General features: G+C 46.0%; 1 protein-coding gene across 1 annotated transcript in view; it reads left to right on the forward strand.

The window, feature by feature from the left end:
* The first annotated feature begins 392 nt into the window (after positions 1 to 392).
* LOC131941556 (A disintegrin and metalloproteinase with thrombospondin motifs 2) overlaps positions 393 to 20,073 on the forward strand; it is a 58,240-nt gene continuing 38,559 nt past the window's right edge. The window contains exons 1-8 of the mRNA XM_059300850.1: positions 393 to 765; positions 1,747 to 1,774; positions 7,627 to 7,931; positions 14,561 to 14,705; positions 15,580 to 15,719; positions 16,984 to 17,067; positions 17,413 to 17,554; positions 19,120 to 19,225. Coding sequence (XP_059156833.1) covers positions 688 to 765; positions 1,747 to 1,774; positions 7,627 to 7,931; positions 14,561 to 14,705; positions 15,580 to 15,719; positions 16,984 to 17,067; positions 17,413 to 17,554; positions 19,120 to 19,225 — 1,028 coding nt within the window. The 5' untranslated portion in view covers positions 393 to 687. The remainder of the gene's footprint in view (positions 766 to 1,746; positions 1,775 to 7,626; positions 7,932 to 14,560; positions 14,706 to 15,579; positions 15,720 to 16,983; positions 17,068 to 17,412; positions 17,555 to 19,119; positions 19,226 to 20,073) is intronic.

The following is a 20,073-nucleotide window of genomic DNA, read 5'->3' on the forward strand; positions in this document are numbered from 1 at the left end:
TTTAGTCATCTTATAATTACATTTTAATAACTAAACTAATGTCTAAATAGATTACAAATTATATATTCTTGCATTGTCACCCGAGACGAAAGCATCTGGAAAATTTGACCGAAATCGCTGCATTAAAAGTGGGTTAACATTGAGTTCACTGGCAACTCAGATTTGCGTGGCAAACTGTGGGAGAAGAAAACGCAGAAGATACTTCGTGTTCACCCAATAAACAAACAATAAATCTACCATCAGTATTTGAACAGATGTCAATGAAATGCTACCCCTACCCCCACCAGCACAACTTGCACTCACTGCCATAATCACTCCTTGATGACGCGGCGGTTTTTTCCTTCTATTTTTCCTTTTCTTTTCGCGCGTGAAAACATTAGAGCTCTCCGCTTATTAAGTGGCGCATGCGTGTCAGTGGAGCAGACGGACCGAAAACAGCAGACGTTGGAGTTTACCGTTCACACCAGTCACGTGGTCATGTGAGACCAATTTTTCAAACTCTGGAACTTAAGGAGCATTCTATGTTTTTCTGTGAACAAAAACTTATACGACCGATATGTTCATTTCATTTGTTCAGTTTCTGTGAACAGCGAGTTCTATACATACATATATATATATGACAGATACGTTCATTTAATGTATTCAAGTTTTATCGAATAAGCTCAATAATTTAAAGCAATTGTTACAATGTTTTCTATATTTGGCTTTTACTGGAGTAACTTATCTGGACACTTGCTCGTATGTTGTATCCTAGCTCTCTGCCAGGTTGGTCATCATTTCTTTACCCCCGTCTAGACATACATTTGTTGCCAATAGCTTCAGTGTGAAGTTACGTGATAGCCTGTAAGAGGGAGTAGGACATTCCCCCCCCACCCCCACCCCCCTCCTGTCAGTTGCCTCCGGTCATTTCCATACGTTCATAAACCCACAAATCAGTTAAACATGTGTAAATTATCCTCCCCTCCCCCTCCCCCCCCCCCCCAGAAAAAAAAGGTAGAACCACGAACGGATTGAGTCAGTGCGGACGATAGAACTATTAATTTGGAAGGGTTCGATGAATGAGTATATGGAACTGATGGGGTTCGGGAAATAAAAAAAAAAGTTAACAACCACTGAGTTAAAGATAGGGAGAATGGGATAGGTTTAAGTGTAGGATAAGAGTTAGGGTTGGGTTTAAGTGTAGGGTAAGAGTTAGGGTTGGGTTTAGGTGTGGGGTAAGAGTTAGGGTTGGGTTTAGGTGTAGAGTAAGAGTTAGGGTTAGGTTTAGGTGTAGGGTAAGAGTTAGGGTTGGGTTTAGGTGTAGGGTAAGAGTTAGGGTTGGGTTTAGGTGTAGGGTAAGAGTTAGGGATAGGTTTAAGTGTAGGGTAAGAGTTAGGGTTGGGTTTAGGTGTAGGGTAAGAGTTAGGGTTGGGTTTAGGTGTAGAGTAAGAGTTAGGGTTAGGTTTAGGTGTAGGGTAAGAGTTAGGGTTGGGTTTAGGTGTAGGGTAAGAGTTAGGGTTGGGTTTAGGTGTAGGGTAAGAGTTAGGGTTGGGTTTAGGTGTAGGGTAAGAGTTAGGGATAGGTTTAAGTGTAGGATAAGTTAGAGATAGGTTTAGGTGTAGGATAAGTTAGAGATAGGTTTAGGTATAGGGTAAGAGTTAGGAATAGATGTGTGTGATATGTTTGTTGGATGCTGTGTAATAGGTTTTTCGAATGCTGTTTGATATGCAAACTAAAAACTTTTTGCTTTGGTTTTCTCCCCTTTAGACTTGTACGTTGGTCTCAGCGAAATATGGTGAGTGTTTTAAATGTGACATTTTGTCTCAGCGAAATAAGGTGAGTCTACCGCCCCCCACCCCCCTCGAATGAAATGGAATGTATATAGAAAATATATACTTTTGAGAGTGTCCGCCCCCCCCCCCCCCCCCGAAAATTTCAAGTGCCCCCCGGAGAAAAAAGTCTGGAACAAACACTGCTAACAAGTCTAACCAGGTTGTGTATTTGCTGGACCAGCACTTTTAAAGCCGGGCGATTTGTGAAGTTCTGGCACAAACTTCGATTACGTCATTACTTCTCATTTATAAAGATAATAAACTAGCAGTGGGGTGCTATGGAAGGTTTGAAAGGAATACCTTACTTTATCAACAAGATGAAGATCTGGAATGTTTGTTTGGCTGTTGTGGTGTTGGCTAGCGTGCCGTCTAATTATCGGCTGTTGATGGTTGGCTGTTTTGTGCTGTTGGCTGTTACAGAGGTCACCTCTATGTGTAGAACTTGACCACTATGTTGGTTGTTACACCTCTAAGTGTAGAACTTGACCACTATGTTGGCTGTTACACCTCTAAGTGTAGAACTTGACCACTATGTTGGCTGTTACACCTCTAAGTCTAGAACTTGACCACTATGTTGGCTGTTACACCTCTAAGTGTAGAACTTGACCACTATGTTGGCTGTTACAGAGGTCATCTCTAAGTGTAGAACTTGACCACTATGTTGGTTGTTACACCTCTAAGTGTAGAACTTGACCACTATGTTGGCTGTTACACCTCTAAGTGTAGAACTTGACCACTATGTTGGCTGTTACACCTCTAAGTGTAGAACTTGACCACTATGTTGGCTGTTACAGAGGTCATCTCTAAGTGTAGAACTTGACCACTATGTTGGTTGTTACACCTCTAAGTGTAGAACTTGACCACTATGTTGGCTGTTACACCTCTAAGTCTAGAACTTGACCACTATGTTCTTGCTTACACCCAGTCAGGGCTCGGACGGTCACCCGTCTATATATTTACAGGCTACATACATATTGTATTGCGGGTCATAGTAACCCGATCTCTTGACCTTCTCAGCTCAGGTCGTGTTAGCTCAACTCCCCAAATGTTAGCTCAGGTCGTGTTAGCTCAACTCCCCAAATGTTAGCTCAGGTAACCAGGTAGACGCGAGATTTCTTAGCTCCCTGCACGAACATGCACTCAGGTTTCTCTGTAGTTAGGGCAAAGGGCTGGTGTAGACACACACACACACACACACACACACACAGACACACAGACATATATATATATATATATATATATATATATATATATATATATATATATATATATATATATATATATATATATATATATATATATATATATATATATATATCCTAATATATAAAACCACACGTGTTCGCACTTCTCTCTCTCTGTCCGCAAAATATTTTCGCCGGATATCACGTCAGAATCGGCAGCGATATATGGATACCTTTATACGGACTTTTGTTGAAAATAATATGTTAGATGTTTTAAATGTATAACCACAATTTTATTTAAAGAAGAAAAATAAAAAATAAAGGCGTATTCGAATGTAGAGAAACAGTATTATTTATGCAACCGGAAAAGTGTATAAACTTGGGACAAGAACACATTTAACAATGACGTCGCTTATTGTTTACACTAAATAGAAAAACAGCACAAAACTGATGACGTCATCTTCCGAGTTTAGAATTTTAAAAAATGAACTATTTCAATGAACTATTTCATTCAAATATGATTTAGAGCTATGTACGCTATGAAATGTATACAATACGATTTTCTCGGCCTAAACTTAAAAAAATAATTTTATCTATTTGGATTCTAGATCTAGAGATTCTAGATCTAGATATTGATATAGATCTAGATATTCTAGATCATCTAGATCTAGAGATTCTAGATCATATAGATCTAGAGATTCTAGATTATATAGATCTAGATATTCTAGATCATCTAGATCTAGAGATTCTAGATCATATAGATCTAGAGATATTCTAGATCTAGATCTAGATTATCTATAAAGCTAAGTTGTCAGGTGCCCGATAGGGCACTTCCCGGTGCCGCAGGCGCTTCAAATTTGGCAGGATCTTGCCTTGGGGCGACAGAACACGTTGGCCGGTTGGCCGAAAAGTCTACGATGAGGGGGTCAAAACTGACCTCGACTGACCGGCGCCTTATATGGGCGAATTAATTAAGCATTCAAATTCTCAATGTTTTCGAAAGCCTAAGCGAAGCTGGGCAGCATGCCCTAGTATATATATATTCCACAAAGATTCCCAGAGTGTGAAATTGTTGTTTACATGACTCAATCTTGAAGTCGACATCAATCGACACTAGCGCACCATTAGCTAAAACTAAATCCGACAACTCACAACTCATTTTAAAGGTGTATGCTGGGGGGGGGGGGGGGGGGGGGGGAGGAGGAGGGAGGAGGAGGAGGGAGGGGGAGCCACGCTCCCTTACCCACACCACAGCCTTTGACGTCATATTATCGGGGAAGGGGTCGAATTGAAGTCGTTTGGAATAGCTGAGCCCCGCGTGACGTGAGAGACGCAAATGTAATGCACGTGCATCAAAGTTGAGCAAAGATGTAGGTCGGGGCTTCAACAAAGCGGGTCAGTTGACCCCATTTTTCTTTGAACGGGAAAATCCGGTGAAGTCTTCAAAATGGCTGATATGCGCATCAGTGTCATCCCATTTATGGCGTATTTCCATCGCTGCTTGTATAAGAGGTCAAGACGAGGCGTTAGCTCCGGTCAGCCGAAGAACGGGCAGGTTTCATGCGTGGAGCTAACAGACAGATATTGGTTTTGTTTTAAATTCAACCCCCCCCCCTCCCTTGTTTAATGAAGCAGTTACACATGTATACCGCCACGGTCAAATCTTGACGCGACGACAACAATCCCAGGCAATAAACGTATACCGCACAAATAGAAATGCAAAATTGTTGGCCGTAAAAAATGTTGGACGTAAAATTGTTGGACGTAAAAATTGTTGGACGTAAAAAATGACAACTTGAGAGAACTTATCTCCCCCTTTCACTCCACCATCTGAAGATCATCCGAGACGGGCTACTTCAGAGAACTTATCGAATCAGCGGCACGTCTAGGGGGGGGGGGGGGCTCTTGATCTTCACCACACGCTCCACACACTTCATTACGTATTCAAATGTGCCACAAAAGCGATGGTGGTGTGAAATCCAGGCATCTTTTCGGGGGGGGGGAAGGACAAGCCTCCCCCGAAGAAAGTTTACCTCCCCACCCCAACGAAATGGAGTTTATATAGAAATCATATACTTCTACCAGTGTCCGCCCCCAGGAATATTTAGTCGTCCCCCCCCAACCCGAAAATATCAAGTGCCCCCCCCCCCCCCCCCGGAGAATAAAGTCTGGAAGAAACACTGTGTGAAATATAGGCGCATATATATATACGTATATATATATACATATATATATATATATATACATATATATATATATATATATATATATATATATATATATATATATATATATATATATATGCCGACGCCTTCATTGACCAGCCAATAATTGCTCTGGCCGACTTCGAGCAATGACCGTTATATATATATATATATATATATATATATATATATATATATATATATATATATATATATATATATATATATATATATATATATATATATATATATATATATATATATATATATATATATATATAGAATGCCCGCTGAGTTGCGGATGGCGTGATTAGCACTTGGTATGGTCACGTGACCGACCAAGCTGACGAGAAGATCAACTGTGAAGCAGAAAAAAAAATGGTGGATCTAACGGTCAGCTGACACCTCTGTGTCACGTGCACCTTCTGTTGTTGACAGCGTCTCATTTGATTGGATGAGTCAAGCGGCGGCAAATTTTTCGTTGTTTGATGAGTTGGTCGTTAACCGTTAGGGCAAATGTGTGTGCTGGCGACTGAAATAATAAATCAGCGGGAGTGTTTTTGTTTTTGTATCGTTGGCCCTACACGTGTGTACACAATTTATCATGAGAAATAACTCATTGAGTTAGTTGTTCAAAAGTTCATTATGTACGCAAATTACAGACTGGAAAATAAATGAATAAATAAAATAAACATTGCCGTGGTGCCGGCGACTGCGCCTGCTGAAATTTTAACACCGAAATAGCGCTACCCATCACCTGCTATGCTGGACGCCCGATTGACGATACCAAGTGGTAAAATAGCCGCTCTGGAAGTTTGGGCGACAAACCGTGGATTGACGAAAATCGCACCTTCCAGGGGCGTTCCCATAAGAAATTTTAATTATTTTGTTCACAGAAGCCTTATCGGGAGTGTTCTCATCAATTCCCCAAAGTTTCAGGGCACTCGGGTGAACGGTGTCGAACCGCATCCGACGTTAATTTTTTATATACCGTATATTGAGAATAATCGAATCGCGTCCTGCCGGGGCGCCACCCCTGCGAATTTGAAATATTTTTTTTTTCCGCATAAACATCCCCAGGAGTATTCTCAAAATCTTCCCAAGGTATCATGGCGATCGGATGAAAGGTGTAGAAATGCATAAAAGACAGACAAACACACACATACATTGCTTTTTATATTTATAGATAGACTAGCCGTCCCGGCCAGGCCCTGCTCTGGCTTCTGTGAAAAACCTTTCTGTTAAAGACCATTACCTGTGTGTTTGGTAATCATCATAAACCCGGCATTGCCCACCCAAACCACAACCAACCAAAACCAAAACAACAAAACGCAAACGTAACGCTAACACAATTACAAATACAAACGAAAACAAAAACCTAACAACAAACACAACCACAAACACCAATACAAACACAAAGAAAAAACAAACAAAAAAGCGAACGAAAACAAAAACCTAACAACAAACCCAACCACAACCACAAACACCAATACGAACACAAAGAAAAAAACAAACGAAAAAGCAAACGAAAACAAACCAAATCCAAACGCAAAACCAACCACAAACACAAACACAAACCCAACAAAAAAAAACACAAGCAAAAAAGCAAACGAAAACAAACCAAATCCAAACCCAACCACAAACACAAATACAAACACAAACCCAAAAAAAAAAAACACAAACGAAAACGAAAAAAGAAAGAACAAAAACGAACCAAATCAAAACGCAACCACTAACGCAAACCCAACCTAAACACAGTGAAAACACAAACGCGAACATAAACGCAAAGTGCTCACCGTCTAGCCCGGGGCAGAATCGCCTGTTTCAGCTTAATAAACGACTATAGTACCCCAACTTATTCATAGTCTTTTGCACTCACTTAAACTAACGTAGTTGCCAAACCAAACCAAATGAACAATTATAATACTCCAAGCTTATCCGTAAAATACCTACAACATTTGCACTTGATCAATCCCCGCTAATTATGTAATTATTTTTTCCCAACACCAAAACAAAGTAATAAAAAGTAAATTCTTTTCCACTAATGCAATGTTTTATAAAGGGAAGTAATTGTGTTTTCCTAATTTATCAAAGGGAAGTAAGTGCTAAAGGACTAAATATAAATAATTTTCAGACATAATTAGATTTTTTGTAAAAGATGATAATTTTTTAAAATTGTGTTTAATGAACATGCCGACAATTATTACTATCAGTTTGAAAAATGAAAATTATTTCCCAACACTTTCAATAGTAATTTTTAAACTCATAAATTTAGACTATGAGCACGATAATAATCTAACACTTAAATCCATCAAAGTATATCAACGACAAACTTATTACATGTTACATACAGAATTGAGCTTTATATATTAGATTACCTACTTTTTCTATTCGGAGAGGGGGCTATCAGCTGTCTTGTGTCTCCAGGTCAAGGTTTGCCGTGCCGGCCTGTGCACCAGGAGATCAGCTTCCCACGTGTGCGTGACGTCAACGGCAAAAAGACGTCAATCCATTCCATTTCCGGTGATACTGTGTACGTCACATTGACGTGGAGGAGGAGGAGACTGGACATCGTGCTACACAGGAACGAGCTGACCTCGCCAGGGACCTACAGCCAGTGGTCGCAGGAAAACGTCACATACGCTCACACCATCGACCAGACGTGCTTTTATTACGGCTACCTGGCCAACGTGACGTCATCGTCGGCTGCCATCACGACTTGCGACGGTTTGGTAAGATCGGACGTGACGTCATACTGTTTTGTTTGTGTAACCCATGCTAGTGTAGGGTTGTCTGACCCATGCTAGTGTAGGGTTGTGAGACCCATGCTAGTGTAGGGTTGTCTGACCCATGCTAGTGTAGGGTTGTCTGACCCATGCTAGTGTAGGGTTGTCTGACCCATGCTAGTGTAGGGTTGTCTGACCCATGCTAGTGTAGGGTTGTCTGACCCATGCTAGTGTAGGGTTGTGTGACCCATGCTAGTGTAGGGTTGTCTGACCCATGCTAGTGTAGGGTTGTGTAACCCATGCTAGTGTAGGGTTGTCTGACCCATGCTAGTGTAGGGTTGTCTGACCCATGCTAGTGTAGGGTTGTCTGACCCATGCTAGTGTAGGGTTGTCTGACCCATGCTAGTGTAGGGTTGTGTAACCCATGCTAGTGTAGGGTTGTCTGACCCATGCTAGTGTAGGGTTGTGTAACCCATGCTAGTGTAGGGTTGTCTGACCCATGCTAGTGTAGGGTTGTCTGACCCATGCTAGTGTAGGGTTGTGTGACCCATGCTAGTGTAGGGTTGTCTGACCCATGCTAGTGTAGGGTTGTGACTCATGCTAGTGTAGGGTTGTCTGACCCATGCTAGTGTAGGGTTGTGACCCATGCTAGTGTAGGGTTGTCTGACCCATGCTAGTGTAGGGTTGTCTGACCCATGCTAGTGTAGGGTTGTGTAACCCATGCTAGTGTAGGGTTGTCTGACCCATGCTAGTGTAGGGTTGTCTGACCCAGTGTAGGGTTGTCTGACCCATGCTAGTGTAGGGTTGTCTGACCCATGCTAGTGTAGGGTTGTGTGACCCATGCTAGTGTAGGGTTGTCTGACCCATGCTAGTGTAGGGTTGTCTGACCCATGCTAGTGTAGGGTTGTGACCCATGCTAGTGTAGGGTTGTGTAACCCATGCTAGTGTAGGGTTGTCTGACCCATGCTAGTGTAGGGTTGTCTGACCCATGCTAGTGTAGGGTTGTCTGACCCATGCTAGTGTAGGGTTGTCTGACCCATGCTAGTGTAGGGTTGTGTGACCCATGCTAGTGTAGGGTTGTCTGACCCATGCTAGTGTAGGGTTGTCTGACCCATGCTAGTGTAGGGTTGTGTGACCCATGCTAGTGTAGGGTTGTCTGACCCAGTGTAGGGTTGTCTGACCCATGCTAGTGTAGGGTTGTCTGACCCATGCTAGTGTAGGGTTGTCTGACGGTAGTGTAGGGTTGTGTGACCCATGCTAGTGTAGGGTTGTGTGACCCATGCTAGTGTAGGGTTGTCTGACCCAGTGTAGGGTTGTCTGACCCATGCTAGTGTAGGGTTGTCTGACCCATGCTAGTGTAGGGTTGTCTGACCCATGCTAGTGTAGGGTTGTCTGACCCATGCTAGTGTAGGGTTGTGTAACCCATGCTAGTGTAGGGTTGTGTAACCCATGCTAGTGTAGGGTTGTCTGACCCATGCTAGTGTAGGGTTGTGTTACCCATGCTAGTGTAGGGTTGTGTAACCCATGCTAGTGTAGGGTTGTCTGACCCATGCTAGTGTAGGGTTGTCTGACCCATGCTAGTGTAGGGTTGTCTGACCCAGTGTAGGGTTGTCTGACCCATGCTAGTGTAGGGTTGTGTTACCCATGCTAGTGTAGGGTTGTCTGACCCAGTGTAGGGTTGTCTGACCCATGCTAGTGTAGGGTTGTCTGACCCATGCTAGTGTAGGGTTGTGTAACCCATGCTAGTGTAGGGTTGTCTGACCCATGCTAGTGTAGGGTTGTGTAACCCATGCTAGTGTAGGGTTGTGTGACCCATGCTAGTGTAGGGTTGTCTGACCCATGCTAGTGTAGGGTTGTGTAACCCATGCTAGTGTAGGGTTGTCTGACCCATGCTAGTGTAGGGTTGTCTGACCCATGCTAGTGTAGGGTTGTCTGACCCATGCTAGTGTAGGGTTGTCTGACCCATGCTAGTGTAGGGTTGTGTGACCCATGCTAGTGTAGGGTTGTGTAACCCATGCTAGTGTAGGGTTGTCTGACCCAGTGTAGGGTTGTCTGACCCATGCTAGTGTAGGGTTGTCTGACCCATGCTAGTGTAGGGTTGTGTAACCCATGCTAGTGTAGGGTTGTCTGACCCAGTGTAGGGTTGTCTGACCCAGTGTAGGGTTGTCTGACCCAGTGTAGGGTTGTGAGACCCATGCTAGTGTAGGGTTGTGACCCATGCTAGTGTAGGGTTGTCTGACCCAGTGTAGGGTTGTCTGACCCATGCTAGTGTAGGGTTGTCTGACCCATGCTAGTGTAGGGTTGTCTGACCCATGCTAGTGTAGGGTTGTGACCCATGCTAGTGTAGGGTTGTGTAACCCATGCTAGTGTAGGGTTGTCTGACCCATGCTAGTGTAGGGTTGTGTAACCCATGCTAGAGTAGGGTTGTCTGACCCATGCTAGTGTAGGGTTGTGTGACCCATGCTAGTGTAGGGTTGTCTGACCCATGCTAGTGTAGGGTTGTGTAACCCATGCTAGTGTAGGGTTGTCTGACCCATGCTAGTGTAGGGTTGTGTAACCCATGCTAGTGTAGGGTTGTCTGACCCAGTGTAGGGTTGTCTGACCCATGCTAGTGTAGGGTTGTGTGACCCATGCTAGTGTAGGGTTGTCTGACCCAGTGTAGGGTTGTCTGACCCATGCTAGTGTAGGGTTGTGTTACCCATGCTAGTGTAGGGTTGTCTGACCCAGTGTAGGGTTGTCTGACCCATGCTAGTGTAGGGTTGTCTGACCCATGCTAGTGTAGGGTTGTGTAACCCATGCTAGTGTAGGGTTGTCTGACCCAGTGTAGGGTTGTCTGACCCATGCTAGTGTAGGGTTGTGTGACCCATGCTAGTGTAGGGTTGTGTAACCCATGCTAGTGTAGGGTTGTCTGACCCAGTGTAGGGTTGTCTGACCCAGTGTAGGGTTGTCTGACCCATGCTAGTGTAGGGTTGTGTTACCCATGCTAGTGTAGGGTTGTCTGACCCAGTGTAGGGTTGTCTGACCCATGCTAGTGTAGGGTTGTCTGACCCAGTGTAGGGTTGTCTGACCCAGTGTAGGGTTGTCTGACCCATGCTAGTGTAGGGTTGTGTTACCCATGCTAGTGTAGGGTTGTCTGACCCATGCTAGTGTAGGGTTGTCTGACCCATGCTAGTGTAGGGTTGTCTGACCCATGCTAGTGTAGGGTTGTGTGACCCATGCTAGTGTAGGGTTGTGTGACCCATGCTAGTGTAGGGTTGTCTGACCCATGCTAGTGTAGGGTTGTCTGACCCATGCTAGTGTAGGGTTGTCTGACCCATGCTAGTGTAGGGTTGTGACCCATGCTAGTGTAGGGTTGTGTGACCCATGGTAGTGTAGGGTTGTCTGACCCATGCTAGTGTAGGGTTGTGTGACCCATGCTAGTGTAGGGTTGTCTGACCCATGCTAGTGTAGGGTTGGCTGACCCAGTGTAGGGTTGTCTGACCCATGCTAGTGTAGGGTTGTCTGACCCATGCTAGTGTAGGGTTGTCTGACCCAGTGTAGGGTTGTCTGACCCATGCTAGTGTAGGGTTGTCTGACCCAGTGTAGGGTTGTCTGACCCATGCTAGTGTAGGGTTGTCTGACCCATGCTAGTGTAGGGTTGTGTAACCCATGCTAGTGTAGGGTTGTCTGACCCATGCTAGTGTAGGGTTGTCTGACCCAGTGTAGGGTTGTCTGACCCATGCTAGTGTAGGGTTGTCTGACCCATGCTAGTGTAGGGTTGTGTAACCCATGCTAGTGTAGGGTTGTCTGACCCATGCTAGTGTAGGGTTGTCTGACCCAGTGTAGGGTTGTCTGACCCATGCTAGTGTAGGGTTGTGTAACCCATGCTAGTGTAGGGTTGTGTGACCCATGCTAGTGTAGGGTTGTCTGACCCATGCTAGTGTAGGGTTGTCTGACCCATGCTAGTGTAGGGTTGTGTAACCCATGCTAGTGTAGGGTTGTGTGACCCATGCTAGTGTAGGGTTGTCTGACCCATGCTAGTGTAGGGTTGTCTGACCCATGCTAGTGTAGGGTTGTCTGACCCATGCTAGTGTAGGGTTGTGTGACCCATGCTAGTGTAGGGTTGTGTGACCCATGCTAGTGTAGGGTTGTCTGACCCATGCTAGTGTAGGGTTGTCTGACCCAGTGTAGGGTTGTCTGACCCATGCTAGTGTAGGGTTGTCTGACCCATGTTAGTGTAGGGTTGTCTGACCCAGTGTAGGGTTGTCTGACCCATGCTAGTGTAGGGTTGTCTGACCCAGTGTAGGGTTGTCTGACCCATGCTAGTGTAGGGTTGTCTGACCCATGCTAGTGTAGGGTTGTGTAACCCATGCTAGTGTAGGGTTGTCTGACCCAGTGTAGGGTTGTCTGACCCATGCTAGTGTAGGGTTGTCTGACCCATGCTAGTGTAGGGTTGTGTAACCCATGCTAGTGTAGGGTTGTCTGACCCAGTGTAGGGTTGTCTGACCCATGCTAGTGTAGGTTTGTGTGACCCATGCTAGTGTAGGGTTGTGTAACCCATGCTAGTGTAGGGTTGTCTGACCCATGCTAGTGTAGGGTTGTGTGACCCATGCTAGTGTAGGGTTGTCTGACCCATGCTAGTGTAGGGTTGTCTGACCCATGCTAGTGTAGGGTTGTGTAACCCATGCTAGTGTAGGGTTGTCTGACCCAGTGTAGGGTTGTCTGACCCAGTGTAGGGTTGTCTGACCCAGTGTAGGGTTGTGAGACCCATGCTAGTGTAGGGTTGTGACCCATGCTAGTGTAGGGTTGTGTAACCCATGCTAGTGTAGGGTTGTTTGACCCATGCTAGTGTAGGGTTGTGTGACCCATGCTAGTGTAGGGTTGTCTGACCCATGCTAGTGTAGGGTTGTCTGACCCATGCTAGTGTAGGGTTGTCTGACCCATGCTAGTGTAGGGTTGTGTGACCCATGCTAGTGTAGGGTTGTCTGACCCATGCTAGTGTAGGGTTGTCTGACCCATGCTAGTGTAGGGTTGTGTGACCCATGCTAGTGTAGGGTTGTCTGACCCAGTGTAGGGTTGTCTGACCCATGCTAGTGTAGGGTTGTCTGACCCATGCTAGTGTAGGGTTGTCTGACCCATGCTAGTGTAGGGTTGTCTGACCCAGTGTAGGGTTGTCTGACCCATGCTAGTGTAGGGTTGTCTGACCCAGTGTAGGGTTGTCTGACCCATGCTAGTGTAGGGTTGTCTGACCCATGCTAGTGTAGGGTTGTGTAACCCATGCTAGTGTAGGGTTGTCTGACCCAGTGTAGGGTTGTCTGACCCATGCTAGTGTAGGGTTGTGTGACCCATGCTAGTGTAGGGTTGTCTGACCCAGTGTAGGGTTGTCTGACCCAGTGTAGGGTTGTCTGACCCAGTGTAGGGTTGTGAGACCCATGCTAGTGTAGGGTTGTCTGACCCATGCTAGTGTAGGGTTGTCTGACCCAGTGTAGGGTTGTCTGACCCATGCTAGTGTAGGGTTGTCTGACCCAGTGTAGGGTTGTCTGACCCATGCTAGTGTAGGGTTGTCTGACCCATGCTAGTGTAGGGTTGTGTAACCCATGCTAGTGTAGGGTTGTCTGACCCAGTGTAGGGTTGTCTGACCCATGCTAGTGTAGGGTTGTGTGACCCATGCTAGTGTAGGGTTGTCTGACCCATGCTAGTGTAGGGTTGTCTGACCCATGCTAGTGTAGGGTTGTCTGACCCATGCTAGTGTAGGGTTGTCTGACCCATGCTAGTGTAGGGTTGTGACCCATGCTAGTGTAGGGTTGTCTGACCCATGCTAGTGTAGGGTTGTCTGACCCATGCTAGTGTAGGGTTGTCTGACCCAGTGTAGGGTTGTCTGACCCATGCTAGTGTAGGGTTGTCTGACCCATGCTAGTGTAGGGTTGTGTGACCCATGGTAGTGTAGGGTTGTCTGACCCAGTGTAGGGTTGTGACCCATGCTAGTGTAGGGTTGTCTGACCCATGCTAGTGTAGGGTTGTCTGACCCATGCTAGTGTAGGGTTGTCTGACCCATGCTAGTGTAGGGTTGTCTGACCCATGCTAGTGTAGGGTTGTCTGACCCATGCTAGTGTAGGGTTGTGTAACCCACTGTTTTTGATAAAATTATTCGATCGTGTCCAGATTAGCACCGTCATCAATGCAAAAAAACGCCTTAAAAACAACTTCTTCTCCGCCTCTAGTGTTGGTTAAGGTTAGGAACATGGTTAGGGTTAGTGTCCGGTTAGGGTTAGTGTCCGGTTAGGGTTAGTGTCCGGTTAGGGTTAGTGTCCGGTTAGGGTTAAGGCTAAAAACTAAAAGTACAAGTTTAATATCCTCTTTATAATCTTTTAAGTAGGGGGGGGGGACTTTTACTTTTAACCTTCATTATGGATATGTGCATGGCGAAATGGGACATTAGCTACCGTCACACTTAAGGGGTCATCCATTTATGACGTTCACAAAAATGTAGAATTTTAGACCCCCCCCCCCCCGTCCACGTTCAACCAACCCCCTACCCTGAGTCCACAACTGTCGATTTTTTTCGAACTCCCTTCCCCACCCCGTGTGGACGACATAAATGCATGACCCCTAAAGGGACATTAGCTACAAGTGTGTCTGTCGCCCCCCACCCCCAGGCTGGCTACATCCAGACGGACAGAGAACTCTTGTTCCTTCAACCTGGCGCAAACAAGGGAACAGACGGCGCGCAGCCGCACGTACTTTACACGTGCGAGCCGGAGCAGTCAGCGCCAGAACCGGAAGTCTGGTCACGTCATTCAGGTGAGTAAAACTGCTGCAACCATTCATGTCATGTCACTCAGGTGAGTTTCAAATGTTTGGCAAAGAGGTCACCTACTGCTGCAACCCTTCATGTCATGTCATGTCATGTCATGTCATGTCATGTCATGTCAGCAGTGTCAAGCGATGTTCCATTACTTGAATGTGCGCATGCGCCAAATATGTCTTCAATGTCACACAAAACCACCAAACGCTGCTCCACCAAACTATGCTCCACCAAACTTTGCTCCACCAAACTATGCTCCACCAAACTATGCTCCACCAAACTTTGCTCCACCAAACTATGCTCCACCAAACTTTGCTCCACCAAACTTTGCTCCACCAAACTTTGCTCCACCAAACTTTGCTCCACCAAACTTTGCTCCACCAAACTATGCTCCACCAAACTATGCTCCACCAAACTTTGCTCCACCAAACTATGCTCCACCAAAATTTGCTCCACCAAACTATGCTCCACCAAACTATGCTCCACCAAACTTTGCTCCACCAAACTTTGCTCCACCAAACTTTGCTCCACCAAACTATGCTCCACCAAACTTTGCTCCACCAAACTATGCTCCACCAAACTTTGCTCCACCAAACTTTGCTCCACCAAACTTTGCTCCACCAAACTTTGCTCCACCAAACTTTGCTCCACCAAACTTTGCTCCACCAAACTTTGCTCCACCAAACTATGCTCCACCAAACTATGCTCCACCAAACTATGCTCCACCAAACTTTGCTCCACCAAACTTTGCTCCACCAAACTTTGCTCCACCAAACTTTGCTCCACCAAACGTTGCTCCCCCAAACAATCATAAAAACGCTACACCTAAATATCTGAGATGTGTGTTTGTCTGTTTGTCTGTGTACCCAGCCCAGCCCTCAGGGAGGAAGCGACGTGCCGCGGCAAAGACCAAGTACCTGGAGGTGTTGGTGGTGGTGGATCACATGGTCCAGGAGGCGTTGGGTAGTCGGGAGAAGACGGAGAGCTACGTCATGACGCTGATGAACATTGTAAGCAATCGTTACGTCACTCTCTACATCACAGTCTAAGCAATCATTAGCTACATCACAGTCTAAGCAATCATTAGCTACATCACAGTTTAAGCAATCATTAGCTACATCACAGTCTAAGCAATCATTAGCTACATCACAGTCTAAGCAATCATTAGCTACATCACAGTCTAAGCAATCATTAGCTACATCACAGTCTAAGCAATCATTAGCTACATCACAGTCTAAGCAATAATTAGCTACATCACAGTCTAAGCAATCATTAGCTACATCACAGTCTAAGCAATCATTAGCTACATCACAGTCTAAGCAATCATTAGCTACATCACAGTCTAAGCAATCATTAGCTACATCACAGTTTAAGCAATCATTAGCTACATCACAGTCTAAGCAATCATTAGCTACATCACAGTCTAAGCAATCATTAGCTACATCACAGTCTAAGCAATCATTAGCTACATCACAGTCTAAGCAATCATTAGCTACATCACAGTCTAAGCAATCATTAGCTACATCACAGTCTAAGCAATCATTAGCTACATCACAGTTTAAGCAATCATTAGCTACATCACAGTTTAAGCAATCATTAGCTACATCACAGTTTAAGCAATCATTAGCTACATCACAGTCTAAGCAATCATTAGCTACCTCACAGTCTAAGCAATCATTAGCTACCTCACAGTCTAAGCAATAATTAGCTACTTTTATGAATCAGCTACATCAAATGGATGGAGTGGCCTAGCAGTAGAGAGCTAGACTGCCAACCCGTAAGCCTCGAGTCCGAATCCGGGTTCAAGTCAGTATACAGTCCTTGAGTCCACCCAGCTCTGATAAGTACCTAACTGATGTTAGGAAAAGTAAAGGCGACTGGACATATTGCTGACCACACTATCTCTTCATATGCCGAGGTCACAGAAACAGATGAGCTCTACTTCACTTGCCCCATAGACCGTCACTTTAGCTACATCAAGCTATAGTAATCATTAGCTACCTTACACTCTAAGCAATATTTAGCTTTAAACAATGGTTAGCTGCAGATCTGGACTAAATGCGCATAAAAATAACTCTATGACGTTGAAGTTTAGCTCATCAAATCATGGCTCACCTGTCAATAAATCAAAGCCGGAATACAGGGGAATATTTCAAAGCGTCGATTTCGATGATATTTTTACAAGCTTTTATTTAACTTGCTGCCTCTGTCGTCATATATATATAACTGAGAGTATGTCGCCCCTCCACCTCCCCCTGTCTTACTACCCCACAGGCCAACACCGTGTACCAGCACCACAGTCTAGGGCAGGATATCCGTGTTGTTGTTGTCAAAATTCTCCTTCTTGACAAGAGCCAGGTAAGTCAACCTTGTCTTTCTTGACTGTACCCCCCCCCCCCCCCCCCCCCATCTGAATGACAACATATCCCATGTAGCTAATGTGTGAATGACGACATATCCCATGTAGCCAATGTCCGAATGACGACATATCCCATGTAGCCAATGTGTGAATGACGACATATCCCATGTAGCCAATGTGTGAATGACGACATATCCCATGTAGCCAATGTCCGAATGACGACATATCCCATGTAGCCAATGTGTGAATGACGACATATCCCATGTAGCCAATGTGTGAATGACGACATATCCCATGTAGCCAATGTCTGAGTGACGACATATCCCATGTTTGAAATATTCCAGCAAAGACAAGTCGTGCTGGCCAACGACCCTCTCTACTCGGTCAACCTGTTCTGTAGATGGTCGCAGCAACAAATCCCCGCTGGTCAACCCATGGACTATGACGTGTCAGTCCTGTTGACCAAGGAGTCTCTCGGCCCTTCAGGTAAGCCATCCATCATTCAGGTAAATCATCCATCATTCAGGTAAATCCTCCATCATTCAGGTAAATCATTCATCATTCAGGTAAATCATCCATCATTCAGGTAAATCATCCATCATTCAGGTAAATCATTCATCATTCAGGTAAATCATCCATCATTCAGGTAAATCATCCATCATTCAGGTAAATCATCCATCATTCAGGTAAATCATCCATCATTCAGGTAAATCATCCATCATTCAGGTAAATCATCCATCATTCAGGTAATTCAACGTGTCAAACCTGTTTAATAACCGGCTCGAGTTATCCCACTACGTCTAGAGTTATCCCACTACGACTAGAGTTATCCCACTACGTCTAGAGTTATCCCACTACGACTAGAGTTATCCCACTACGTCTAGAGTTATCCCACTACGACTAGAGTTATCCCACTACGTCTAGAGTTATCCTACAGCCGGTTCGAAGGTTTCCATATTTCAGCTTTCTGTAGATGTTTGTTTACTTTACAATCATGCACGTCTAGACGTGGCTAACTGATCTTCTAGAGGTTTGCCTCAAATCTCAGCTGAAATTTTTAAAAGAAGCTGAGATCTGGGATAAGAGAGTCTGAAGGAAAAAAACGAGGAGGGAAACGTTGACTGGCCTGTGGGTTGGAGTTCATTCCTCGTAGGTCAAGGTCATTACACCTCCTCCACCTACTGCCCGATAAACTTTTCAACTTTCCAGACGGCTCACAGTGACCCAGTTTACAATGTCAACATCCGTTATTCCCTGACCTTGCCACCCCACCCCCCCATTATTCCCTGACCTTGCCACCCCACCCTCCGTTATTCCCTGACCTTGCCACCCCACCCCCCCATTATTCCCTGACCTTGCCACCCCACCCTCCGTTATTCCCTGACCTTGCCACCCCACCCCCCCATTATTCCCTGACCTTGCCACCCCACCCTCCGTTATTCCCTGACCTTGCCACCCCACCCTCCGTTATTCCCTGACCTAACCTCCCCCACCCCCCCATTATTCCCTGACCTTGCCACCCCACCCTCCGTTATTCCCTGACCTTGCCACCCCACCCTCCGTTATTCCCTGACCTAACCTCCCCCACCCCCCCATTATTCCCTGACCTTGCCACCCCACCCTCCGTTATTCCCTGACCTTGCCACCTCACCCTCCGTTATTCCCTGACCTAACCTCCCCCACCCCCCCATTATTCCCTGACCTTGCCACCCCACCCTCCATTATTCCCTGACCTAACCTCCCCCACCCCCCATTACTCCCTGACCTAACCACCCCACCCTCCGTTTTTCCCTGACCTAACCTCCCCCACCCCCACCCCCCATTATTCCCTGACCTAATCACCCCCACCCACCATGTGAGAAATTCGGGCAGGTCAAGATGAACCGATGTTTGGTATTTAAGAAAATCGAGTCTTTAAAAATCATTTTATTCTTTTCTTTCATTTGCCCCCCTCCTTCCCTACCCTTTCACCAACACCCTCTGCCCACCCCCTGTTCTTCCCTTCCACCAACCACCAACCACCCCCTGACCCCCGCCCCCCACCCCCACAGGTTACGCCCCCATCACGGACATGTGCAACCCGGCGCGGAGCTGTGCTGTCATCAGGGACGAGGGCTTCACCGCGGCTTTTGTCATCGCTCACGAGATCGCTCACGTGTAAGACGTCACGACATCTTGGCTCAAGGGGGGCCCCGCACAATAGGGGTGGGGGCCCCGCACAATAGGGGTGGGGGCCCCGCACAATAGGGGTGGGGGCCCCGCACAATAGGGGTGGGGGCCCCGCACACTAGGGAGGTGGGGGCCCCGCACACTAGGGAGGTGGTGGTGTCCCACACACTAGGGAGGTGGTGGTGTCCCACACACTAGGGAGGTGGGGGTGTCCCACACACTAGGGAGGTGGTGGTGACCCCACACAAGGGAAGTGGGGGTGGCCCCTGTCAGATTTTCCCCTCCTTGTAAAATGATGATCCAGCCTATGTTTGTTTGATGTAACCTTGACCTTGGTGTGGCCTTAAATGTATGATGAGCCTGCCAGCGGACATTCAAAACAAACTTATGGTTGCTGGTAAAATAAAACTATTTACATTTATTTAGACACACCCATGTGTTTTTTATAATCCTGTCTTCACCACTAATTGACAACATATTTAGGCGAGAAGTCCCTAGGGTTCCCTGAAAGTCCCTAAGGTTCCCTGAATGTCCTAAGGTTCCCTGAATGTTCCTAGGGTTCCCTGAATGCCCTTAGGGTTCATTGAACGTCCATACGGTTCTCCGAATGTCCTTAAAGTTCCCCGAATGACCCTAAAGTTCCCTGAATGTCCATACGGTTCCCTGAATGTCCCTAAAGTTCCCCGAATGTCCCTAAGGTTCCCTGAATGTCCATACGGTTCCCTGAATGTCCATACGGTTCCCCCAATGTCCCTAAGGTTCCCTGAATGTCCCTAAGGTTCCCCGAATGTTGATAAGGTTCCCCGAATGTCCATACGGTTCCCTGAATGTCCATA

This window comes from Physella acuta, unplaced genomic scaffold, assembly GCF_028476545.2.
Source record: "Physella acuta isolate Inbredline_101_S28 unplaced genomic scaffold, ASM2847654v3 ptg000365l, whole genome shotgun sequence".
In the NCBI taxonomy this organism is placed as follows: domain Eukaryota; kingdom Metazoa; phylum Mollusca; class Gastropoda; family Physidae; genus Physella; species Physella acuta.